Source organism: Giraffa tippelskirchi, chromosome 2, assembly GCF_054371585.1.
Source record: "Giraffa tippelskirchi isolate mGirTip1 chromosome 2, T2T-mGirTip1v1.2.pri, whole genome shotgun sequence".
Classification (NCBI taxonomy): domain Eukaryota; kingdom Metazoa; phylum Chordata; class Mammalia; order Artiodactyla; family Giraffidae; genus Giraffa; species Giraffa tippelskirchi.
The window spans coordinates 74,568,132-74,596,061 of record NC_137276.1 but is presented as its reverse complement, the minus strand read 5'-3'; the positions used below and the strand labels follow the sequence as shown (position 1 = coordinate 74,596,061).

Below are 27,930 nucleotides of genomic sequence, written 5' to 3'. Positions count from 1 at the left end.
TTCTCAGGACTGGTGTAAGTTTAGAATGAGTAAAAAGATTTATAAAACACTCAGATGAATGTGCAGGTGGGAGAAGAAAATGCTGAATTGAAATTACCTGGGTGAGGATAGGATTGTGTATCCTTTGGTCCATCACTTGCTCTCTATTAGCTCCCCAATCTCCAGTAGCACACTTTTGGCCCACACTACATAATCAGTCAAGAGTTGCTGAATGAATGATCTCTCATGACTTTCAGAGTGTTTTTTTAATTGCCTTGGACGATTGACATTTTAATCATTAACTTATTTAATATTCAACATCTATTGGCAAACTGATCTATAAAATGCCTCTTGCTGTCACTTGTGGCTTATGGATGGGCCTAAAAAATTGAGCGTTAAGATAGCCATAAAACCATAAAGATGTGAGAAAGATCAGATGAGTCCCTCAAAACGTATTCCTGCCTGAACACCGCCCTCCCCGCCTGCCCCCCCCGCCGCTTCTACCTCATATCCCTTGTATCTCACTAGATATTTGGCATTTATTTGTTTATTTCTATATAGGTGTAGCTCTGTGTGTGTGTGTGTGCTCTCCGTCGTGTTTGACCGTTTGCAACCTCATGGACTGTAGCCCTCCAGGTTCCTCTGTCCATGAGATTTTCCAGGCAGGAATACTGGAGTGGGTTGCCACTTCCCCCCTCAGGGGATCTTCCTAACCCAGAGATTGAACCCGTGTCTCTTGCATCTGCTGCATTGGCAGGTGGATTCTTTACCACTGTGCCACCTGGGAAGCCCCATAGGTATAGTCAGTTGTGTGGTGCCTGCAGTTATTTATTGTTTTTTATGTGCTTGGTCATGACTTTTTAATGTTTTTCTTATAACCTCACTGTATTATAAATATTCTGATGTGTCTGAAATTATGTTACACAATGTAAAGCACTGGCCACATGTAAGGTATTAAAGCTACAAAGCTAAAATCAACATTTTGTGGACTTCTCTGATGGTCCAGTGGCTAAGACTCCTCGCTCATAATGCAGGGGGCCTGGTTCAGTCACTAGTCAGGGAACTAGATCCCGTATGCTGCAACTAAGAGTTTGCATGCTGCAAGTAACACCCTGCACAGCAAATTAAGTAAATATTCTTTAAAAAATAAAATCAGGATTTTGAGGACGATGGATCAACTTAGACTAGATTCTTTTTAAAATTCTATGTCTACTTAAGATATGAGAAAACAGTATAAATGTAACAGGATCGTATAAAGGTAACCTATGATAATGATACACTTTGTACTGTAATTGGGATATTAAGTTTACTCCGTAGGTTAGTGTATTTTGCTCAGCTTTATGTTTCGTTATTTGAGAAACATAGCATAAAGTAAATGGTAGCATTAAAAGCGAGCCTCATTGCAATTTATTTTTATAGCATAGTGCATAACAACCTGAGCTGAAAGTACATTCAGGCACTGAGACTTAAATCCCTAAAGGTAAGAAAGTAGTTCCATAAACAGATGTGATCATGGATTCTGGGTTTATTTGCTTGTGGCAAAAATAAAAGTACCAACTCAATAAGTTTTAATTTATAGGCATCTACACCAGATAGCCTTTGGGCACTTCGAACAAAACTGATTAAAAATAAGATTTAGGAAAATAAAACCTAATCTGCTCCATTCTCTATTCACACCAGGGAATATAAATTCCTCAGTCAGCTAGGGGAGAGAGTCCTCCATGCCTCCTCTAGGTACTTTCCTGGAATAGTAGCTCTGCTCTGCAAGAAACACTTAAGATTGGCTGCATTCCTGGACACTTGAGAATGTGAAAGAGGAGCCAGGGACGGTTTTCAGGTAACCATGGCTTCACCTAACCTGTGGTCATGCAAACAGGCAGAGCTTCTCTGTTCTTACCCATGGAAAATATTATCTGCCCTTTTTCTGTAGCAGCAACATCCTTTACATATTCAGTCAGACAAAACTGAGTGACTAACACATACACACAACTTTCTTTACATATTCATATACAACTTCTCTATATATACATAGCACACACACACACACACACACATATATGTGTATATATATATATATATATATATGTACATGCGTGTGTGCATGCTGGGTCCCTTCAGTCATGTGCAACTCTTTACAACCCAAAGGACTATAGCCTGCCATGCCCCTCTGTCCATGGGATTCTCCAGGCAAGAAGACTGGAGTGGATTGCTGTGTCCTTCTCCAGGGGATCTTCCCCACCAAAGGATTGAATGGGCATCTGTTATGTCTCCTGCATTGGTAGGTGGGTTGTTTACCACTAGAGCCATATAGGAAACCCAGGTATGTGTATACATGTATATGTGTGTGTGTGTGTGTGTGTGTGTGTGTGTGTGTGTGTGTGTGTGTGTGTGTGTGTGTGTGTGTGTGTGTGTGTGTGTGTGTGTGTGTGTGTGTGCGCGCGTGCGCGCGCGCGTTGGGGTACTGGTACCTAATATATACCTGAACAGTAACAAATTCTATGATTCTACCAATGGACGTATGATATGCTGAAAAAGCTTAATTAATGCAAAATATAAATAATAGAACAAAAAGGCAGATGTGTGGGCCTGACCTTGAAAAGAAGGTCTTTTCATTGTAGGGCCTACTTACCTCACATTTTCTTCTTCCAGCGTCTCACTTGTGAATTCCAATATGTCAGCAGCTGTCCCCACAAACATAAGGAGAAGTTGAGAGAGTTGATCCCGAGTGATCCCACTTCCAATGGGGAGAAGCCATCTTCCAATTATTAGCATTAGAAGGAATGTCTGATGGAGTCCCAAAGTCCAGACTTTCTCACATACTGTAGATAAGTTATTTACAAAAACTTTGGCCTGTTTAACAGAAATGTTATACAGACAGAGGGATTATGAACTAGAACCTTAGAGAGGACTTTTTCACCATGGTTTTCAATGAACAGTCAGCTTTTGTGGAAGAGCATTTCCAGAAAATAATTCTTCATTTACTAAAGAAAGTAAAACTTTTTAGCTGAACAATATTTTAAAAAAGAAAAAAGGCTAATGTCTCTTTAAAATGGGGCAGCCTTATAACTGAAAGTAATTTAAATGTTTTACTTACTAGTGAGGTTGTACTTATGATATTTTAAATGCTAATTTTGCAACTTTTCACAATTTCTCATATTATTTCACCAGTCTCTGTAATAAGTATAACATATAGTAACATTTTTTAAATTCCATATTAAAATTTTTAAATTCCTATGTTTTTCTTTTAAAGATTTCAAATTTGAACTTACTAATCTGGTAATATTTTCAGAATGGGACAGATCTCCTCCTTTGATTTTTATTCCTTTAAAACACTATATCAAAGGAGACAATAATAATGTTTATTACCTAAAAGAAAGAGAATAATTATAAGGTTATTTTTATTCTGAACATTTAATATATTATTAAAAAATCGATAAGCAAGCAACCAAATTTCTTCTGCCCTTATTCTTGGACTCTGGAGAAAATTTCCATCCCATTCATGTATTCCAAATACTATCTCTTGCCCACTTAACGTCCAGTATTCAATATTTTATTGGCCTTATAGGTTATGATCTTCTAAAGACTACAGGGGTGTAGATCTCCAGTGGATGGACAGTGATTCCAACTGACTTATACACAAATTTATGTACCCCTCTTGATCACATGTTGAGGTCAAACGTAAAGGTGATGGGAGAGAAAAATACGTCAGTATGCTAACCTGATTGAAGCCATGCAAGAAGATCAATAATCTTTCATTTGCACACTTCATTATATGTCTTCTATGACTCTTCCCATTGCTGTTGTTTAGTCACTAAGTCATGTCTGACATCCTTACGACCCCATGGGCTGTAGTCCGCCAGGCTCCTTGATCCATGGGATTTTCCAGGCAAGAATACTGGAGTGGGTTGCCATTTTTTCCTCCAGGGCATCTTCCCCACCCAGAGATCAAACCCATGGCTCCTGCATTGGCAGGAGGACTCTTTACCACTGAGCCACCAGGGAAACACTCACAAGTCTTTCCAAACATCTTATTTAATTCTTACAGGATGCGTGTTGCAATAGTTGCTGTTTAATTGCTAAATCATGTCTGACTCTTTCACAACCCCATGGAATGTAGATCACCAGGTTCCTCTGTCCATGGAATTTGCTAGGCAAGAATATTGGAGTGGGTTGCCATTTCCTTCTCCAGGGGATCTTCCCGACTCAGGGATTGAACCTGTGTCTCCTGCTTGGCACTCCTCTTTACCACTGAGCCACGTAGGATATAGAAATGTATGCTAGCAGGGTAAATATTAATGTTTTCAATTACCAGATGATAAACTGAGACAGTGAGATTGATTTGTTAAAAGTGACATGGGTAAGCTGTGATTGAAGCTTGAATTTGAACCCAAAGCTAGGTCTGTTGAGCTCAATAGAATCAATAGCCTATCTTACTATTGAAAACATGGTTCAGTGAAAGGGGCCTTGGTCTTGAGTTGCTCATAGGCCATAGTTAGTGTGCCAAATATCAAACATGGGAAGAACAAAGAAGCAATTCTATTTTGGCTGAAAACCTTCCCTATTGTGGACAGGGAGGCCTGGCGTGCTGCGATTCATGGGGTCGCAAAGAGTCGGACATGACTAAGCGACTGAACTGAACTGAACTAAAAATATAAAAGGCAGAGGAGAACAAGAAAGCGGAGGAATAAGTGGACATGGAGTACATCTCTCTCCATGGCTACATCAGGAATACACCTTCAGACACAGAAGTGTATGCAGAACACCAGCTGAGAGCAGACAGGAGTACCTGACCAGTGGAAAAGAATATATAGAACCACGCAAAACTCAGTAGGATGAAGGAACCAGGGGGAGAAACAGGAGTGTTAATAGGACTGGACCTGCCCTCAGCGGGTGGGGGAACTGAAGCAGGGGTCATCCAATCCCCACATTGGGGCAATCATCTGAGTCAGAGGAGAAACATTTGAGGCTGAGAGTGAAACAGCTGATCTGTGGCAACCTAAATGGAAAGAGAATCAGACAGTCCTTACTGCAGCCATAAATACTCCAGACAGGAACGCTGGAGTATTTAAATGCGCAGCAGCTGGGAGCTGGAGTTGAGAAATTGTGGAGCAATCCCAGGGCAAGGACTGCTGTTGACTGAGAGAGACGGAGTGAGAGGATGTGAGGTAGGAGATCGTGGTGGGAAATGCCGGTAGAGGAAACCCAAGCAGCCATGTAAGCAAGGCAATGCTATTGAGTCACGCATATCGGTGGAGCCATCACCATAGCCTCTCTCTCCCCACAAGCCAGCATCTGCAGCTGAACAACAGAGAGGCTGGCCCATTCAAAAGCCTAATGCACTGAACTACAGACTAGGACCCCATCCAGGGTGCTCCTTTAAGTGACTGATGCGCCAGTCTACAGAGTAGGACTCCAGCCAGGGGGCCCCCCTCTATGTGCCTGATGCACCAAACAACAGAGAAGGACCCCAGGCAAGGGAGCCCTCTAAGTACCTCAACGGGCGGAGCTACAGAGAAAGACTAGCCAAGCAGTCCTTCTGATTGCCAGCTACAAGAGGATCGAAAAAAGACTCTGATAGGGCCATAACTCCTGTGGCGGAGGCAGTCCGTGTTCCTGCACACTTGGCGCTGCCAGGATCCCCACAAGACAAGCAGTGGCGCCACCTTCATGCTCAGATCGCACTGGGGCAGAGCTTCCACAGGCAAAAAAAGTCTTTTGTTTATGCACACAGGTTCGCTTCAGTAGTGTCTGACTCTTTGCAACCCTGTAGACTGTGGCCTGCCAGGCTTCTGTGTTGGGGGGCGGGAGGGTTCTCCAGGCAAAAATACTGGAGCCTATTGGCCAATACTTGTTGCCATAACCCTCTAGAGCACTATACTTCCTGCTGCCCTAGCCACCAACTCTCCTGAGTACCTGGTGCTGCCAGAACCCCTGCAACCCAAGCAGCTGTACCACCTCCACACCTGGCCCTCAAAAGGGCAAACCCGAGTCCTCCAGGGCAGACTCAGGAGCAAACCCCAGTGGACGACCCACATGTAGAGGTGGAAATAAAACCACAATTGAAACCCAGGGGCAGTGTGGCTAAGGAAGAAGACCCCAAACCTTCCCACCAGCTGTACAAGTTGCAGATTAAATCCACACGATCAACTAGGCAGACTGTGTGCCTATGGAATGTATAAAAGGTCATTGAGAGCTCCCACAAAAGAAAACGCACTAGTTCTGATAGCTGTGGACACTGGAGGGAAGAACACACAAGAGTAGGACCAGAGTATAATCTGAGCTGCCCCCATACAGTAGGTCCAGAGATCATCAAGCACAGTGCTGGATGGCATTCTAGGGAGGGAAGGTGGACTGTGTCTCCCAGCGAGGGAAAGGACTCTGACAGAGGTGTCTCAAGAAAAACACTTATTATTCTTATTTTTTGACTTGTTCTGTAGATTCTTTTAAATTTTTTTTCTTTTTTCTTCCTTTTTCCCCCCTCTGTTGTAGTTGTCAATTTTATTGGCACTATGAAATCCAATTAAGCTTTTGAGCTTTTTTTTTCCTCAGTCACATTTTTTATTGTTCTTATAAACCTCTGCCTCTACATTGGGGTTTGCAGATCTGTGGAGTTTTCCTTTTTTATTTTTCTTTCTCTTTTTTTAATTTTAATTTTTAGTTTTTTAAACTTATTATTTTTTCTACATTTATTCTTTTGTTGGCTTTTCCTACTGTTCTTTTCCCCTTGCAGTTAATCTTTAACAAATATAAATCTTCCTTATCTACTTCTGTCTAACTTTGCATATCTATTCTTTGATTCTTTTCTTTCTTTCCTTTCCTCTCAACATATTTGTTAGTTTTATTTTTATTGCTTTATTCCACAGTTGGCACCTTGCTTTAGTTTTGTTTTCCAGTTTGTGCTTTAGTTAGTTTTGTTCTGGTAGATATAATTTTTGGTTTCCTTAGCTTGCAGGTCAATCTTTTGTACTTTATTTTTGCTGGACTGTTTTGATTTTGCTGATGGGTGTATATGTATACGTGTATATTCAGTCACACTTTTTATTGTTGTTATAAACCTCTGCCTCTACGTGGGGATTTGCAGTTCTGAGGAATTTCCTTTTTTTGTTTTCCTCTATTTTCTCTCTTCCATTTTCTTTTTTTCCTTTTCTCTTTTTTATAATTGTCATTTTTAATTTTTTAAAAACTATATTTTTTCTATATATTTCTTTGTTTACCTTTCCTACTGTTCTCTTCCCCTTGCAGTTAATCTTTAATGTATATAAATCTTCTCCATCTACGTCTATTTAAATTTGCATATCTGTTCTTTCTTTTTTTTCTTTCATTCCTTTCCTCTCAACATATTTGTCAGTTTTGCTTTCATTGCTTTATTCCCCACTTGGCACCTTGCTTTAGTTTTGCTTTCCAGTTTGTGCTTTTAGTTAGTTTTGTTCTTGACTGGTAAATATAATTTTTGATTTCCTTTGTTTGCTGGGTCAGTCTACTGTACTTTATTTTCGTTGGACTGTTTTGACTTTTCTCATGGGTGTATATGTATATTCCATTATTTTAATTATTATTTGCCTGATTTTGTAACTACCATTTGTCTGAGGTTCATCTCTGGTTTCTCATTTTTGGATATTTGTTTTAATCTTACTTAATGCCAAAACAAACCACTTGTGGAATCTTCATTCCTGACCAGAGATCAAGCTCTGAGCCTTTGGAGTGGGAGCACTGACTCCAAGACCTTAGGCTACCAGAGAACTAACCCTAGGGAGTATCACACAAACAAAACCACTTGAATACAAGACCCAGCATCACCCAACCACCAGTAGCACCCTGTGCAGAATGCCTCATCTAAACAATGAAAAAACCAAAAATACAAACCCAATCATCAGCAGACAGGATTACCACCTCACTCAGCCTTGCCCATCAGAGGAAAAACAAACAAAAACTCAACACAAATCTCACGCTATATGAAGCTTACACAAACCACCAGACCAACCTTAGGAGACCAGTAACGAAAAGGAAGATGAATCCAACTTTCTTCAAGGAAAGAATTCAACTTTCCTTGAAGCCTAGGAAAAGGAGACCTCAAACAAAATAAGTTAAAAAAAAATAATGAAAGGCAGAGAAATACTACACAAATGAAGGAAAAAACGAGAAACACAGAAGTCCAAATAAATGAAGAGGAAACAGGCAAACTACCTGAAAAAGAATTCAGAATAATGACAATAAAGATGATCAAAAACCTTAAAACAAAATGGAGAAAATGGAAGAATCAATTAACAAAGACTAGAAGAATTAAAGAAAAAACATACAGAGACAAACAATGTAATTACTGAAATTAAAAATACTCTAGAAGGAATCACTAGCAGAATATCTGAAGCAGAAAAACAAATCAGTGAGCTGGACAATAAAATGGTGGAAATAACTTATGAAGAGCAAAATAAAGTAAAAAGAATGAAAAGAACTGAGGATAGTCTCAGAGACCTCTGGGACAATACCAAACACACCAACATTGAATATAGGGGTCCCAGAAGAAGAAGAGAAAAACAAAGGATATAAGAAAATTTTTGAAGAGATTATAGTTGAAAATTTCCCAACATGGAAAAGGAAATAGCCAAGAGGCACAAGAGGCACAAACAGTCCCATACAGGATAAACCCAAGGAGAAACATGCCAAGACACATACTAATCAAACTAACAAAGACTAAACACAAAGAAAGAATACTAAAAGCAGCAAGGGAGAAGCAACCAGTAACATACAAGAGAAACCTCATATGCTTAACAGCTGATCTTTCAGCAGAAACTCTGCAGGCCAGGACGGAATGGCAGGATATATTTAAAGCACTGAAAGGGAAAAATCTACAACCAAGATTGCTGTACCCAGCAAGGATCTCATTCAAAATTGATGGATAAATAAAAAGCTTTTCAGACAAGCAAAAGTTAAGAGAATTCAGTACCAGGAAGCCATCTTTACAACAAATGTTAAATGGAATTATATAGTCAAGAAATATAAGAGAAGAAAAATGATCTACAAAATCAACCCCAAAGAATTAAGAAAATGGCAATAGGAATATATATATCAATAATTACTTTAAATGTAAATGACTAAATGCTTCAAGCAAAAGACATAGACTAGACTGGCTGAATGCATACAAAAACAAGACCAATATATATTCTGTCTACAAGAAACCCACATCAGACCTAAGGACACATATAGACTGAAAGTGAGAGGATGGAAAAATATATTCCATGCAAATGGAAGCAAAGGAAAGCTGGAGTAGCAATCCTTATATCAGACAAAATAGACCTTAAAATAAAGATTACAAGCTATAAGGAAGGACACTACCTAGTGATCAAAGGAACACTCCAAGAGGAAGACCGAATAATTGTAAATATCTATGCACCCAACATAGGAGCACCTTAATACATAAGACACACACTAACAGACATAAAAGGAGAAATTGACAGTAACACAATAATAGTAGGAGATTTTAACATCCCACTCACACCAATGGACAGATCATCAAAACAGAAAACTAATAAAGAAACACAAGTCTTAAATGATACATTAGATGAGATGGATCTCATTGATATCTTCAAGACATTCCATCAAAATGCAGAATACATTCTCAAGTGCACATGGAACATTCTCCAGGGTAGACCACATCTTGAGTCACAAATCAAACCTCAGTTATTAAAAAAATTGAAATCGTATCAAGCATCTTCTCCAACCACAGTGCTATGAAGCCAGATATCAGTTACAAGAAAAAAGCTGTAAGAAACACAAACACATGGGGATTAAACAACACATTAATAAATAATGAACAGGTTACAGAATAAATCAAAAGGGAAATGAAAAAATTTCCAGAAACAAATTACAATAAATCATGACAACTCAAAACCTATGGGGTGCAGCAAAATCAGTTCTAAGAGGGAAGTTTATGGCAATATAATCCTACCTCAAGAAGCAAGAAAAACATTGAATAGACAACCTAACTTTACACCTAAAACAACTGGAAAAAGAAGAACAACAACAACAAAAAAAAACCAAAATCTAAAATTAGTATAAGGAAAGAAATGATAAAGATCTGAGAAGAAATAAAAGAAAAATAAATGAAAGAAACAATAGTATAGGTTAATAAAACTTAAAGCTGGTTCTTTGAGAAGATTAACAAAATTGACAAATCTTTAGCCAGACTCATCAAGAAGAAAAGAGAGAAGAATCAAATCAACAAAATCAGAAATGAAAAAGGAGACGTTACAACAGATAATGCAGAAATACAAAGGATTATAAGAGACTATTATGAACAACTATATGGCAATAAAATGGATAACCTGGAAGAAATGGACAGTGTTAGAAAAGTTCAATCTTCCAAGACTGAACCAGGAAGAAATAGAAATTATGAACAACCCAATTGCAAGCACTGAAATGAAAGTTTGATAAAAAAAAAAAAAAAATCTCCCCAAAAACAAAAGCCCAGGACTAGATGGCCTCACAGGAGAATTCTATCAAATATTTAGAGAAGAGCTAATGCCTATCCTTCTAAAACTCTTTCAAAAAATTGCAGAGGGAAGAACACTTCCAAACTGATTCTACGAGGCCACCATCACCCTGATACCAAAACCAGACAAAGACAACACAAAAAAATAAAACTACAGGCCAATATCACTGATGAACATAGATGCAAAAATCCTTAACAAAATTTTAGCAGACAGAATTCAGCAACATATCAGAAAGCTCATACACTATGATCAAATTAGGTTTATTCCAGGGATGCAAGAATTCTTCAATATACAGAAATCAGTCAATGTGATACACCATATTAACAAATTGAAAGATAAAAACCATATGATCATCTCAATAGATGCAGAAAAAGCCTTTGACAAGATTCAGCACCCATTTATTATGAAAAGTCTTCAAAAAATGGGCATAGAAGGAACCCACCTCAACATGGTACATATATGATAAGCCTACAGCAAACATTATTCTCAATGGAGAAAAAATGCAAGCATTCCCCCTAAGATCAGGAACAAGACAAGGGTGTCCACTTTTGCCACTATTATTCAACATAGTTCTGGGAAGTCCTAGCTACAGCAATCAGAGAAGAAAAAGAAATGAAAGGAATACAGATCACAAAGATGAAGTAAAGCTCTCATTGTTTGCAGATGACATGATACGGTACATGGAAAGCCCTAAAGAAAGTATCAGAAAATTACTAGAGCTAATTAGTGAATTTAGCAAAGTTGCAGGATACAGACTCAATACACAGAAATCACTTGCGTTTCTATATACTAACAGTGAAAAATCAGAAAGAGAAATTAGGGAATCAATCCCATTCACCATTGCAACAAAAATAATTAAATATCTAGGAATAAACTTACCTAAGGAGGCAAAAGAACTGTACACAGAAAATTATAAGACATTAATGAAATAAATCAAACATGTTATAAACAGATGGAGAGATATTCCATGTTCCTGGGTAGGAAGAATCAATATTGTGAAAATGACTATACTACCAAATGCAATCTACAGATTCAATGCAATCCCTATCAAATTACCAAGGTGTTTTTACAGAACAAGAACGAAAAATTTCACAATTCATACGGAAATACAAAAGACCCCAAATAGCCAAAGCAGTCTTGAGAAAGAAGAATGGAGCTGGAGGAATCAACCTTCCTGATTTCAGGTTATACTACAAAGCTACAGTCATCAAGACAGTATGGTACTGGCACAAAAACCGAAATACAGACAAATGGGACAAGATAGAAAGCCCAGAAATAAACCCACGCACCTATGGATACCTTACTTTTGACAAAGGAGGCAAGAATATACAATGGGGCAGAGACAGCCTCTTCCATAAATGGTGCTGGGAAAACTGGACAGCTACATGTAAAAGAATGAAATTAGTACACTTCCTTACACCATACACAAAGATAAACTCAAAATGTATTAAATACCTATATGTAAGACCAGAAACTATAAAAACTCTTAGAGGAAAACATAGGCAAAATACTCGATGACATAAATCAAAGCAAGATCCTCTATGACCCACCTCCTGCACAGCAAAGGAAACTATAAGCAAGGTGAAAAGACAACCCTCAGAATGGGAGAAAATAATAGCAAATGAAACAACTGACAAAAGATTAATTTCCAAAATATACAAGAAGTTAATACAACTTAATCCCAGAAAAACAAACAACCCAATCAAAAAGCGGGAAAAAGACTTTAACAGGCATTTCTCCAAAGAAGACATACAGATGGCTAACAAACACATGAAAAGATGCTCAACATCCCTCATTATTAGAGAAATGCAAATCAAAACTACAATGAGATATCACTTCACACCGGTCAGAATGCCCCTCATCAAAAAGTCTACAAACAATAAATGCTGGAGAGGGTGTGGAGAAAAGGGAATGCTCTTGCACTGTTGAGAATGTAAATTGATGCAGCCACTATGGAAGACAGTATGGAGATTCCTTAAAAAACTAGGAATAAAGCCACCATATGACCCAGCAATCTCACTCCTAGGCATATATCCTGAGAAAGCCAAAATTGAAAAAGACATGTTCATTGCAGCACTGTTTACAGTAGCTAGAACATGGAAACAAATAAGATGTCCATGGACAGATAAAGAAGTTATGGTACATATACACAATAGAATATTACTCAGCCATAAAAGGAACACATTTGAGTCATTTGTAATGAGGTGGATGAACCTAGAACCTATTATACAGAGTGAAGTCAGAAAGAGAAAGATAAATATCATATTCTAATGCATATATACAGAATCTAGAAAAATGGTACTGAAGAATATATTTACAGGACAGCAATGGAGAAACAGACATAGAGACTAGACTTATGGACATGGGGAGAGGGGAGGAGAATGTGAAATGTATGGAAAGAGTAATATCAAAACTTACATTATCATATATAAAATAGATAGCCAACGAGAATTTGCTGTATGGCTCAGGAAGCTCAATCAGGGGCTCTGTATCAACCTAGAGGGGTGGGATGGGGAGGCAGATGGGAGGGAGTTTCAAAAGGGAGGGGATATATGTATTCCTCTGGCTGATTCATGGTGAGGTTTGACAGAAAACAGCAAAATATATGTGTATTCCTCTGGCTGATTCATGGTGAGGTTTGACAGAAAACAACAAAATTCTGTAAAGCAATTATCCTTCATTAAAAAATAAATTAATTTAAAAAAAATATATAGGGCAGATCCCAATCTTTTCATTATATCATTCCTTCACAATTGTGTGTATCTCTCTTTGTACATAGGTCATCTGATCTAAGTGTTAAAGGTTCCTTAAGATATATATGCCCATTAGGCTTGTTAAATATGTTCAATAATATTTCAAAATACAATTATCTTGTGACTTTCTGAGCCAAACAATGCCTAGGAGTGAGATTGCTGGGTCATATGGTGGCTTTATTCCTAGTTTTTTAAGGAATCTCCATACCGTCTTTAAGGAATCTCCATACCGTCTTCCATAGTGGCTGCATCAATTTACATTCTCAACAGTGCAAGAGCATTCCCTTTTCTCCACACCCTCTCCAGCATTTATTGTTTGTAGGCGAATTTCCCTAGGGAAGAATGAGCTGAAAGGTATAGAGAGTGGTATTCTCACCAAGTGAAAAGGTGATTTGTTAGATCCTTTAACATACAATGAGAATGCTCTCACCGTTTCAATGAGATCATCTGCTCTGTTGGTTCGTTCAGCTGACAACAGCGTTTGATTGAAGTCTTCTTTTCTGCTGGTATTCTGTGACAGTCCTCCAGATTGGCTACTGCAATACTAAGAAGTATTTTTAAAAGGCAGTGTGTCAGAAAATATCACAGTAGGCAGCGTTTAAGATGGCTTCAGTGTATCTAAGAGATTATGAGCAAAGATGTGAAGTTTCTGTAGTATGCATAAACATTTTCAAAAATCAGAATATAGCCTTGAGATAGAAAACACTTTTCAGTTAATATGAGAAAAGAATCAACTATACATGTCTCATTTTCCCACAAGTCTGTGAGGTGTAGATGCTCTAAGTTCATTGTGGAGAGCTGTAGAATTTATGAATTGATCTCTGGGGTCCCTTTCTTAAATCCTGGAACAATTATAAAACAAACCAACAACCAATGAAAGCATGTATGATCCTGGTCAAAGCATTCATTCTACGATTTTATTACTTGTTCAGAGCCTCTTTATCTAAAATACCATTTTGCTAATGTAGGTAATTCAGTTACTTTCAATCATGCCTGTTAAGCACTGTAACAACCCCAAAAAATGGTAATAAATTAACATATCCACCGATCAACATATACATTTTACATCACTCTAGAAGCCAATTTAGATTTATAGAAAAGTTAACAATAGATCTAAAATAAATGGCATTTCCCCCTCCTTATTCTTTCATTTTGCATGTAAATTTCTTTATGTGAACTATGTGTGATTTTTAATCCTACCGGAAGCTGGGAATCTGAGGTAGAGAAAAAAAAGAGAAAAGTAGATAAGAAAGGAAAGGGGTGGTACTTGAAAATGTAAGTGTAGCCAATGATTATTTCACAAACTCGTTAAAAAAACAGATCGATTTAAAAAAAATCTGCAGAGCTAACATATATTTGAAGTGCACACACACACACACAAACACAACCACCACTGCACATCCATGATCACACATTTGGATTTAGAGAGAATTTTTTTTTTTAAATGCTATCACTGAAAAGTATATTTTTCTTAATTAATTCTGGGTACTTCATTGATCATTCTATGAGCCGCTTGGAAAAGTAGAAAGGAAAGTCTGTCAAGAAGCTATTTTTTTCCCTTCCATCAAAACAACTAGTGTTACGGATGTAAAAAAAAAAAAAAACAACAACAGTGTTATGGGTGAAATGACAAAAATAATTAAGAAAAATGGCCATGTGCCATATCTCTAAGAGCAAAAATGTAGTTGTTTTCAGACTTTTTTTATATAGCTAAGGCTCCAAGAAAAGATAATGAAGATAACAAATTAAATCTTTGAACCAAACAACAAGTCCTCATTGCAGGAGTTCTGTGACTCTAAGAACCTAATCTTCAATAGGAAACATATTTGAACACTTCTTTGCAGGCATGAAAGCAGATTGTATATTAAAAGTGGTGACCTTGATGTTTTTTACATTTTTATCACTACAAATCCATAGACATCTTGTTATTTTTTAAAAATAGTCATCTGTCGTGCGGCATAAGATAACATGATAGCAAATGGTTTTGTAGTTCATATTATGGTATAAAGACCCGAGTCCCTGTTCATTCTTAGAATTCTTTTTGTTATAAATTGATGCAACTTTAAGTGGCAGTTGTATTAGGATTGCACAGAACAATGGACTTGACTCCTAAGACCTAACCTGACTTATATTGGTTTTATGGTAATATTGTTTATAATCAGCATTATATAAGTGAGGTACATGGGTGATCTGGGTGCCAAAAAGTCACTTTTTCATGGGCTATGTCTGAAAACCTTTAAAAGCTTCAAAAATATTCCTTTGGTTCAAACAGACTGTGACATCTTCAAGACCAGAATATTTCCATTGCTTTAATTGTGCCAATTCATAAATAGACTTGACTAAGAGTTAAGGTCATAATTGTTGTCACAAACATTTTCTTTCCATTCATGTAGACCCAGTCAGATTCAGAAATGAAGGTACAGAATTGATCATCTAAGAGAAATGTTGTCATGAAATAGGTCAGGATGTTTTTCGAATGCCAAGTCATAGGTTAGAATGTTTAGGGTGTAGAGTAAATGGAAAATGTGAAAGCAAATTAAATTATCCTTTTCCATCATGAAACATTCAGATGATTTTGATGCAAATTCCTGTAAAACACATAATTGAAAAAGGCAATGTGATTTAATGAACTAGGAATTAAGACCCAGGTTCTAAACCCCAGAACTGCTGTTGATTAGTTGTGTGGCCTTGGGAAAATTACTTAACCTTGCTGAGTTTCAGGTTCCTATTCTCTAAAATAGAAATCTACATGCCATGTCTATTAAGAAGTTGCCGGGTATACGAATGAGAAATTGAGAAAAGTATCTGAAAATAGTTTGAAATAAAGAACTATATGAAAATGTATGATATGATTATTATCATAACCAAGATTTCCTATATGAATAAACTAAGAATTTCTGTACCTTCCTTTATTTTGCCATTTTTTGTTTCTTTAAATGCAATTCCAATACTTTTTTGTCTCTCTCTCACTTTTTTTACTTCCATCTCTGCCCACCCTGCCCAATTCACAATCTGGGCATTCATTTTAATTCTCAGTGTCAATATGAGTCAGATCCACTACTACTAAAGGTCCAATTTCTTTTGTAGCATGAAAATTAGAGAAGTGCTGCCTGGGGCTCACACATCTTTTTTTTTTTTTTTTTTAATTTTATTTAAAAGAGAGTTTTTGGTTGCATGCTATTTGTTGAAATGGGATTTGACCTGTATATCAATTAACTATGCAAAGCATTTATACTATAAAAGCATTTGGGGAAATGAATTGTTATTGTGGATGATAACCATGTCATAGAATTGGATGTGAAAAAAAAAGTGATTCAAGTCACCAGAGCTTATTCCTGTACCCCTGAAAGTAGTAAGTAGTAAGGAGATTGAAACAGCCCCCTAATATCCTTATGGTATATATTTTAAAAGCTATGGTAACTTGAACCAACCAATCTACTGTGACAAAAATTCTTTTTCTACAAACATAGAGATAGCCTTTGACATTAATATTCTTTAGACAGGAGATTTAGGCATACAGATGTCTTCTTCGTGCCTACATTATTGGTACATGCTTGTGGAATTCTGAAAAACTAGTCCACAGAACTAAACTCCCCTCTGTGTGCCTAAAATTTTGAGCAAGCATTTTCCAGATAATGTTTGAATATCTGAAACATGTATCAGAGGCTTAACTTTGCTATAAAGTGACCTACTGTAGCAAAAAAAATCTGTGAGAGTCTCACAGATTTTACCAGTAAAGATACTACAATATTATTATATCATAACTGCAGTTCATCTATAAAACATAATCCTGTAACTTGAGCCCTGAAGATGTGAAGTCCAGGCTGCAGTCTAATGGACTGGACTAACTGCCCCCCTCCAGTGTCGTACAGGAGCATTGATGACAATCGGTGGCTGAATCCAGCCTAGATCCTGCTACCTAGGGTTGCCCATATAAGAAGTAACTCACTGAAAAATCAGCACCTCTCTCTAGAGTGGGATGGGGAGAGGCATGGGAGGGAGGTTCAGGAGGGAGGGGATATAAGTATACTTATAGTTTATTCCTGTTGTACAACATAAACTAGCACAACATTGTAAAGCAATTATCCTCCAATTAAAGAAATTAAAAAAAATTAAATCAGTATTTCTGTCTATTTATAGATTAGGGACTCATATTGGAAGCCACTGTTTCTTTTCTAGGTCAGTGTGGTATTAATATATATAGCCTATCCTTCCTGATCGTGGGTTCCCTGGTTCCTCTCCTTTACACTTATTTTGGGGCACTTTAATGAAATTCATATTTTTCTAAGACAGCTCTTAGGACGTCAGAAGTGAATCTCCTATAGCCTGCAAAGCCTGTATTTCAAACAGACTATTTCAAACAGCCCTTCCAAGTTTGACAGTATTTGTATAGAGTACAGATGATGGAGTTTTGTTTCTGTTTTTGTTGTTTCTGTGCATGTGTGCTAAGTTGCTTCAGTCGTGTTTGACTCTTTGTGACCCTGTGAACTATTGCCCACCTGGCTCCTCTGTCCATGGGATTCTCCAGGCAAGAATACCACGGTGGATTGTCATGCCTTTTTCCAGGGGTCTCCCAACCCAGGGATCGAACCTACATCTCCTGCAGCTCCTGCATTGCAGACGGATTCTTTACCCCTAAGCCAAAGGGGAAAATGTCATTTTATAGGATGCTAGATGATTGAGCCTTGCCCATTCTTTTTTTTAAAGTTTTTATTGGAGTATAGTTGCTTTACAATATTGTATTAGTTTCTACTGTACAGCAAAGTGAATCAGCTATATGTATACATATACATATAGCTCTTTTGAATTTCTTTCCCATTTAGGTTACCATAGAGCACTGAGTAGGGTTTCCTGAGTTATACAGTAAGTTCTCATTAGTTATCCATTAGTTATCTATTTTATACATAGTATCAATACTGTATATACATCAATCTCAATTTCCCAATTCATCCCACCCACCCTCCGTTCCCTTGATATCCATATGTTTGTTCTCTATGTCTGTGTCTCTATTTCTGCTTTGTAAATAAGATCATCTATACCAATTTTTTTTTTCAAATTCCACATATATGCATTAATATATGATATTTTTTCTCTCTTTCTGATTTACTTCAATCTAAGATACTGTAATGGGGCTTCCCAGGTGGCTCAGTGGTAAAGAATCCACCTGTCAGTGCAGGAGATGCAAGGGACATGGGTTCAATCCCTGGGTCCAGAAGATTCCGCGGAGTTGGAAATGGAAACTCACTCCAGTATTCTTGCCTGAAAAATTCCATAGACAGAGGAGCCTGGCAGGCTAGGATCCATAGGGTCACAGAGTCCGACACAACTGAGCGACTAAGAACAACAGTCTGTCATACAGAGCCCTGCCCATTCTTAGTACAGTAACTCACTGAAACTGCAAGGGATAAAACCGAAATTGTATACCCCCATGTAAACTGTGGCATATTGGAGGGGAAGTGTTAGGAACAAGATCTCTAACCCAGATTATTAATGAATACTCTTAAATCTTAAATGAAAGCAACATTTTTATTAGAGTAGACAGATCATGGATTCATTTCCTTTTTGCTGAGGGCTCTTATTTATTCAATTCTTGATAACTCCAGTTCCTTAGAAAAGTGCATTTCTGACAGAAATTGGATTATAATAGGAATGTAGTTTATTGCTGAGTATTCAACTTTACAAAAGTACATACCTGGGTTTCATGGTGCATTTCAAGAAGCCATAAGGGTGGAACAATGCTAATCAGATATAAAAATATGGCTGGTGAAAACCTGTGAATGAGGGAAAAAAGTAGTTCAGCTTTTATTTTTATTTTTTTAAAGAAAGAAAACAAGTGCACATATCCTGACCACACTGAGTCAAACCTTTTAATGTCAAGTATTTATTTCAAAGGGGAAAAATACATTATGTGATTCCCGCCATATGGATTATAGACAAACAAAGCAACTGTAAAAGGCACTAGCAGCTGTCATTCTCACTGAATTTCTGATCCAATTAATAGATGTTAATTTTAATTCAGTTTAATGGGACACTGCCAATTAGTCTCAGGCACAAAACTGAGTATTTTGTGTTTAATATGAAAGCAAATACAGCAACAGTAAACCTTGATTTCTGAACATTGTAATTTCGGGAAGGTTGCCTACATTTTTCAACATTAACCTGAAATTCTGAGTGCTCAAATAATAACATTCTGCTAAAAGACAAAAATCAGATGATAAGGGATAGGACTAAACAGAATCAACCGGCTTTGTGTGTTTCTGCTAAACCTAGGAAAAATAAAAAATACAGACACACCTCATTTTATTATGCTTTGCTTTATTGAGCTTCATAGATACTGTGTTTTTCTTTACAAATTGAAGGTTGGTGGCAACCTTGCGTGAAGCAAGTTTGCCAGTACCATTTCTCCAACAGCATTTGCTCACTTTGTGTCCTTGTGTCACGTATTTCACATTTTCTTATTATTATTGTGATCTATAATCAGTAATCCTGGATGTCACTTCTATGATTCACTGAAGACTCAGATATAGCTAGCAATTGTTAACAATAAAGCATTGTTTAATTAAGCTTTGTTCATTGTTTTTTAAGACATAAGGCACACTTAATAGACTATGGCCTATTGTAAGTGTACTTTTAAAGGCACTGGGAAACCAGAAAATTCATGTGACTCTGTATTTCAGTGGTATGGAAATGAACCTCCAATATCTCCAAGGTATGTGTATACAAAAAACCACAGATGAGGGGTTTGGTATTTCTTTGAGGGCTATCTATAGTAATTTTTCAGACTCAAATTTAGAGGGCAGTACATAGAGAAGACTCTCATTTGTACTTGGACACATCAAATTTAAACGTTAGTTTTGCCACTGACCTCTCAGTTTGCTTCCTAATCGACAAAATGGGAACAGTCATGTATTAGTCAGCTCAGGCTGCCGTCACAAAAACCATAGACTGGGTGGATTAAACAACAGAAATTTATTTTCTCACAGTTCTGGAGGTTGGAAGTTCAAAATCAGGCTTCCAGAATGGTTGGGATTTAGTAAGAGCTCTCTTCCTGGTTTTTAGACAGCCACCTCCCAGTGTGAACTCACATGGCCTTTCCTGAGTACATACACATCACAAGAAGAGAAAGAGATTTCTCTCTTCTCTTCTTATGAAGCCACCAGTCTTAGTGAATTAGGACCCCATCCTTATGACCTCAATTAACTCTACTGACTTCCTAAAAGCTCTGTCTCTAAATATAGTTACTCTGAGACTTAGGGCTTCAACGTATGAATTTTGAGGCAACACAGTTCAGTCCACAGCAGTCACATTTATCTCACAGGGATTTTTATTATATAGTTGACCCTAGAACAACATGGAGATTAGGACTCTCTGTGTAGTTGAAAATCCACGTATAACTCTGAGGTCAACCCTCTATATCCACAGTTCCACATCCACAGATTCAACTAACTATGGGTCATGTGGTACTGTAGTATGTATTTATTGAAAATAAGATGCATATAAGTGGACTTGCACAGTTCCAACCCATGTTGGAACTTTCTGTAAAGCAGTGTCTGGCAGAGTTGTACATTCTATAACAAGTAGCTGTTACATAATTCTGGGATGTCATGCAATGAAAACACCTCCTTCAAAATTTGAACTAAGATAAAAATTACATACTTTACAAATCTATTTCTTCCAATTGCATTTTATTTTAGATCGGACTCTTACTTTATAAATCATCTTAAAGTCAAAACTGTAAGTCAGTGTAATTTTATTAAAATACTTTTAGTACATTCATATGATGGTTTAAGATGACCTGAAAAAAAGAAATGTTAATTGCTCAAAAACAAAATTTGAGATGAAATTCTACTAAAATCATGTGGTTATAATACAGGGGAGGAGAAAGGGAGTGAACAAACCTAAATGGAGAAAAACATTTAGAATGGACTGTTTAAAGGCTGTTAACCTTTTCACTAATACCTTTCAACTTCCGGGAAGAGAAAGAGAAAGGGCAAGTGAAAGCAACTCTTAAAAAAATCAGTATTTAAATAGACATTACCCTACCATCAATTTCCTGCAGAAATTAATTTGAAACAAAGGGTTAGGGGTCATGATATTATTAGAATCTGACTTAGACAATGGTTGGGCTGCAGAAAGACATCCAAAGCGCCCATGTCAAACATGCTTTTAGAAAGAAAAGGAACACTTAATTCTTTGACCTACTATCAACGGAAACATCAGGAGAGAATATTTCCTTTGTGAAATTGGGGAAGGATATGAATTCTGGTTGGAGGGACAGTTGGAATCTGTAAATCTTTGTTTGCATATGTCAAATGTTGGCTGGACTGCAATTTTGTTGACTCTCTCAGGATTAATTTTGGGATTAACTCACCTGGCAATACTGTTAAAATAATAATCTAGGGAAACTATATACTGAACATATCATAGTTCTTAGAAGAGTTCAAGAATAAAATAAACAATAACCCTTAACATCGTCTGTGCATAAAATTTATTGCTACAATTGGAAAGAGGACTATCCTGTTTCAACAAGTTTCCTTTAATTAGGAAGCTAGTTATGTATCTTAAAAAACATTCAAAATCCAGGATTTTCTCTGCTACCTATTACAAAGACTATAAATTCCCTAATCAGATACATATTCAAAGCCTCCTCTGTTCCTCATCTTATCTCCACTTCCCTTTCCTCTACCACATCCTATCAAGCTGAGCAACTCAGTAGTTTCAACCTACTGTGTATTTAAAATGAAACAAAACAAAATGTTTTGGAAATTTTCCCTTGTTCCATTCCCTCTTCGTCAGATCTATTTGACATCTGTGAAAGGGGGTGGGAAGAGGGAATCACATTAAGCTCCTGAGAATTAAGAATCATATTCAAGTCAAGAGCATCTGAGTCCATTGTCTTCCTCCTCCCCCACCCCTGTTCCCAACCCTCTTAACTCTATACCTAAGAGGATTTGCTGGAATTTCCAAAGGCTTCCAGGTAGAATTACCAAGGAAATTGCCTAGTCCACAAAGTGATCAATAGCAAATCAGAATTAGGAACTTCCTCCCCTCCCTCCTCTCTCTCTCTCCAGCATCAGGCTATGGTAGTTGTTCAACTGATTTTTTTTTTTTTAATTATAGAGAAAATAAAAGTCTGTTATCTAGAAAAGTATTGAAAGGTATAGATACATTGCATTTTTTACATGAAGAGTACATTTCAGCTCTATGTTTTATTGAACCATGGGTCCCTGTTAAGAGCAAAGGGCTCTATTGTCCCTTCAGGTTGGTCCATCTGAGAAGAGAGGTTCTGATGTGGATTTTGGATTAAATGTCCCTTCAAATTATGACTACTTGTTTCAGAAAGCCCTGCTCTTATATCTCTATCTATAAGTACCCTTCCTATATTTTGAAATACAGGAATTCACTGCAGTAATTAACTTTAACTTATATTTCTCTTGTGACCCAGCACATTCTCCACTGTTTTCTTGTTGTGTATATTTATAATATGACTCTGCAGATCCTGAGTCTCTTTATGTCCCTTCTCTCTTCCATCTCCTTCGTCTTTTCCTCTCCTCAGTGGTCTCAGGTGTCTTTTAAAATCTCTGTTGTTGTTGTTCAGTCACTAAATCATGTCTGACTCTTTGCGAACCCATGGACTGCAGCATGCCGTACTTCCCTATCCCTCACTATCTCCCAGAGTTTGCCCAAGTTCATGTCCATTGAATCGGTGATGCTCTCCAACCATCTCATCCTCTGGTGCCCTCTTCTCCTTTTGTCTTTAATCTTTCCCAGCAGCAGGGTCTTTTCTAATGACTCAGCTCTTAACATCAGGTGGCCAAAGTATTGAAGCTTCAGCTTCAGCATCAGTCCTTCCAATGAATATTCAGGGTTGATTTTCTTTAGGATTGACTGGTTTGACCTCCCTGCTGTCCAAGGGACTCTCAAGAGTCTTCTCCAGCACCACAGTTCAAAAGCATCAATTTTTCACACTCAGACTTCTTTATGGTCTAACTGTCACATCTGTACATGACTACTGGGAAGACAATAGCTTTAACTATATGCACGCTTTGTTAGCAAAGTGATGTCTTTGCTTTTTAATATGCTGTCTAGGCTTGTCACAGCTTTCCTTCTAAGAAACAAGTGTCATATAATTTCACGGCTGCAGTCACCCTCCACAGTGATTTTTGAGCCCAAAGAAGAGAAAATAGGTCACTGTTTCAACTTTTTCCCCTTCTATTTGCCATGAAGTGATGGGACCAGATGCCATGATCTTAGTTTTTTCAATGTTGAATTTTAAGCCAGCTTTTTTCACTCTCCTCTTTCACCTTCATCAAGAGGCTCTTTAGTTCCTCTTTGATTTCTGCAGTTAGAGTGGTATCATCTGCATATCTGAGGTTGTTGATATTCTCCTGGCAATCTTGAATCCAGTTTATAACTCATCCAGCTCAGCATTTTGCATGATATACTCTGCATATAAGTTAAACAAGCAGAATGACAATATACAGCCTTGTTGTACTCCTTTCCCAATTTTGTACCAGTCATTTTTTTTCCATGTAAAGTTCTAACTGTTGCTTCTTGACTTGCATACAGGTTTCTCAGGAGACAGATATTCCTATCTCTTTAAGAATTAGTGCTTATTTATGAATGCTTAAAGTTAATACTTACTAAGCAAATGCTTAAATGTTTGAATGACTAAATTTATAAATAAAGGGAAGACTGAGAAAGCGAAACAAGTGAAGACTGCTGGCATCTACAAGGACCTTTTATTCATATTTCAGCAGGCCTGGTAGCAGGTACGGTTTCTTAGTCGTGTCTCTTGAGGAATTGTTACACTGCAGTAGAAATTTGAGGAACATGAGAGACCCAAATTTGAATCTTGCCTCTCCCATTCATTCATCTTTGGAAATTCATTACCTTTTCTGAGACTCAAGATCCTTGTCTATGAAATAGGTTATATCAACCTCATATGGTGGTTGTGAGGAGTAGAGGAGACAGTGTTACGGGCTTGATATTGTACTAAAAAGAGAGAAAAAAGCTAAGTGAGTTTCTAACACAAACCTTCACATATGTATTTCTCCCCCTTGAAATACCTCTCTCCCTCACTTTTCACCTTATCATCTCCTTTTCAGAGTTTTTATCAGCTCTATAGGACTGCACAGGAAAACTTTCCTTGTCCTTCCAAGCTTCAATTGGGTCTCCTTGTTATGCTTATCCTAGAACACTCTTCACTCTTATTCCATGAGTGTTATAAGAGTTTCAACATTTATAATTATATGTGTGCATGCGGGTGTGTGTCTGTGTGTGTCTTTGTGGTCACTTTGATATAAGCATAAGAACTATATCTAACTGTGTCTATCTGCACATTATGCCCTCAGCTCCTTCCACAGTGCCTGGCACATGATGGGCCATTCCAAGTATTAATAGTAATCTCATAAGGTCCTAGTTGATTTACGTTTCTGACTTTCTTGACACTCTGTTGCTGGTTTGACTGGAAATCTCCTTTTGAAATATCATAAGTTGATTCTTATCAAAACTTTTCCTGAAGGAAATATTATTCTGTGCCTGGATGAATTTGATATTTTTTCTACTATGCAGTATTTAATATTTCAAGGTGACATTTAGTCATTAGTTATCATTTTGAAGGTTTACCATATTCCTGACAGTGCATTGTCAGTGCAGTTTATTTCTGGAACCAAGGAGAATGTGAATCCTAAAAATTAAAAAACTAGGCATGATCCCACCTTTTTTCTGTATAATGAACCAAACTGCATACCCTATCTTAGGGGCTTCAGGTCATTTTACTCTAGTTTTCATGTCTTAATTGTATTGAAAGTAAGTAGATGCCAACCATAAGCCCTAATATCAGAGAGGGGTCTAGCCATCTCAGAAACAAGTGAAATCAGGTTTATTGATGATTATTTATAAAAAATAAGTTACACCAATCATATACTGACAAAAACTGATAAATATATGAATAAATGATTAAGATACATCCAAGTGGGATATTTTTACAAAATTGATATTACACTATTACTAATGAGCTATCTGCCCTTGGAAACTCAAGATTTATTACTATTCTAGTTACCATTACCTTATCACAATACAGAATATGCCCAACATTAATACTTTAATGCCAAATTGCTTTCCTTTTGGTCAGCTATTAAATAGAGGAAAACAACAGAATGGGAAAGGCTAGAGATCTCTTCAAGAAAATTAGAGATACCAAGGACATATTTCATGCAAAGATGGGCTCAATAAAGAACAGAAATGGTAGGGACCTAACAGAAGCAGAAGATATTAAGAAGAAGTGGCAAGAATACACAGAAGAACTGTACAAAAAAGATCTTCATTACTCAGATAATCACGATGGTGTGATCACTCACCTAGAGCCAGACATCCTGGAATGTGAAGTCAAGTGGGCCTTAGAAAGCATCACTACAAACAAAGCTAGTTGCAGTGATGGAATTCCAGTTGGGCTATTTCAAATCCTCAAAATGATGCTGTAAAAGTGATGCACTCAATATGCCAGCAAATTTGGAAAACTCAGCAGTGGCCACAGGACTGGAAAATGTCAGTTTTCATTCCAATGCCAAAGAAAGGCAATGCCAAAGAATGCTCAAACTACCGCACAATTGCACTCATCTCACATGCTAGTAAAGTAATGCTCCAAATTCTCCAAGCCAGGCTTCAGCAATACGTGAACCGTGAACTTCCAGACGTTCAAGCTGGTTTTAGAAAAGGCAAAGATCAGAGATCAAATTGCCAACATCCGCTGGATCATCAAAAAAGCAAGAGAGTTCCAGAAAAACATCTATTTCTGCTTTATGGACTATACCAAAGCCTTTGACTGTGTGGATCACAATAAACTGGAAAATTCTGAAAGAGATGGGAATACCAGACCATCTGACCTGTCTCTTGAGAAACCTATATGCAGGTCAGGAAGCAACAGTTGGAACTGGACATGGAACAACAGACTGGTTCCAAATAGGAAAAGGAGTACGTCAAGGCTGTATATTGTCATCCTGCTTATTTAACTTATATGCAGAGTACATCATGAGAAATGCTGGGCTGGAGGAAGCACAAGCTGGAGTCAAGATTGCCGGGAGAAATATCAATAACCTCAGATATGCAGACGACACCACCCTTATGGCAGAAAGTGAAGAAGAACTAAAGAGCCTTTTGATGAAAGTGAAAGAGAAGAGTGAAAAAGTTGGCTTAACGCTCAACATTCAGAAAACTAAGATCATGGCATCTGGTCCCATCACTTCATGGGAAATAGATGGGGAAACAGTGGAAACAGTGAGAGACTTTATTTGGGGGGGCTCCAAAATCACTGCTGATGGTGATTGCAGCCATGAAATTAAAAGACGCTTACTCCTTGAAAGGAAGGTTATGGCCAACCTAGATAGCATATTTAAAAGCAGAGACATTACTTTGCCAACCAAGGTCCTTCTAGTCAAGGCTATGGTTTTTCCAGTAGTCATGAATGGATGTGAGAGTTGGATGGTGAAGAAAGCTGAGCACCAAAGAATTGATGTTTTTGAACTGTGGTGTTGGAGAAGACTCTTGAGAGTCCCTTGGACTGCAAGGAGATCCAACCAGTCCATCCTAAAGGAGATCTGTCCTGGGTGTTCATTGGAAGGTCTGATGTTGAAGCTGAAGCTCCAATACTTTGGCCACCTCATGCGAAGAGTTGACTCATTGGAAAAGACCCTAATGCTGGGAAGGATTGGGGCCAGGAGGAGAAGGGGACGACAGAGGATGAGATGGTTGGATGGCATCACCGACTTGATGGACATGGGTTTGCGTAAACTCCAGGAGTTGGTGATGGACAGGGAGGCCTGGCCTGCTGCGATTCGTGGGGTTGCAAAGAGTCAGACATGACTGAGCAACTGAACTGAACTGAGACACTACTCTGAGCTCTTAAAGAACTATACTCATTGTTTTATTTTCAGTTCACTTCTTCCAAAAATAAAGTATTATTTACCCTACAAAGTTGTCATTTCAACATGACATAATGTTTTTCACAAAATGATTGTGTCATGACATTTAGCAATTTAGCTCTGCAGTGGATTATATTTACTTCAACTCACCATTAGTCTAGAAGTAAGATTCCATTTTCCTCTTCCCCAAAATGATACTTATTATTGTTTTCTTTTTGAAAAAGTAACATTTGTTCATTTTAGAAACGTATAACCATAGAAATAAGCAAATAGAAGAAAATTAACCATAATATCACCCACTATCATGCATAGCTTTTCTCTCTGCATACAATGAGTATTCTAATCTTCTAATTATATGCATAAATCTGAAGATAGATAATATTTAAATGAAGCAAAAATAATGTTCCAAAATTACTCTGAGGTGAACTGAGATTTATTTTGTATTTCACTTCTCAGTATTTCCTACTCTACAAAGGCAGAGTGGAATTGTAAGGATATACTAGACCCAAGTTTCAAAATCTCATGTTAAAATGCCTCGAGGGTCCTCAAAATTTCTGGAGCACTTTATAATAATAGGTTTATTTTCATGGAAATTAGGAAACTAAGTCAAGATATCCTTTCATGCACCCCTAAATCCTATCTAACATCTTAAGGACTGTCCTCCTTACATATGGACTGGTTTCTTGAAGTGGGCCTTAACATCCAGGGTTTGCATCTGGGCTGCTCAGGAGGCCTCTCTGTTAGCACAGGGGGAGAGGGCAACTGATGGGATGGCCTCTAGCTACCATC

At 37.5% G+C, this 27,930-nt stretch overlaps 1 protein-coding gene and 1 long non-coding RNA gene across 3 annotated transcripts in view; one reads left to right on the top strand and one right to left on the bottom strand.

The window, feature by feature from the left end:
* LOC145537978 (uncharacterized) overlaps positions 1 to 27,930 on the top strand; it is a 501,457-nt gene that overhangs the window by 369,103 nt on the left and 104,424 nt on the right. The gene's annotated exons all lie outside the window — the stretch shown is intronic.
* TMEM26 (transmembrane protein 26) overlaps positions 1 to 27,930 on the bottom strand; it is a 66,269-nt gene that overhangs the window by 22,643 nt on the left and 15,696 nt on the right. For both annotated transcript variants that reach the window (XM_081569058.1, XM_081569057.1), the window contains exons 2-4: positions 18,912 to 18,990; positions 13,650 to 13,763; positions 2,609 to 2,829 (exon numbers count right to left, since the gene is read on the bottom strand). In XM_081569058.1, the coding sequence (XP_081425184.1) occupies positions 2,609 to 2,829; positions 13,650 to 13,763; positions 18,912 to 18,990 (414 nt within the window). The remainder of the gene's footprint in view (positions 1 to 2,608; positions 2,830 to 13,649; positions 13,764 to 18,911; positions 18,991 to 27,930) is intronic.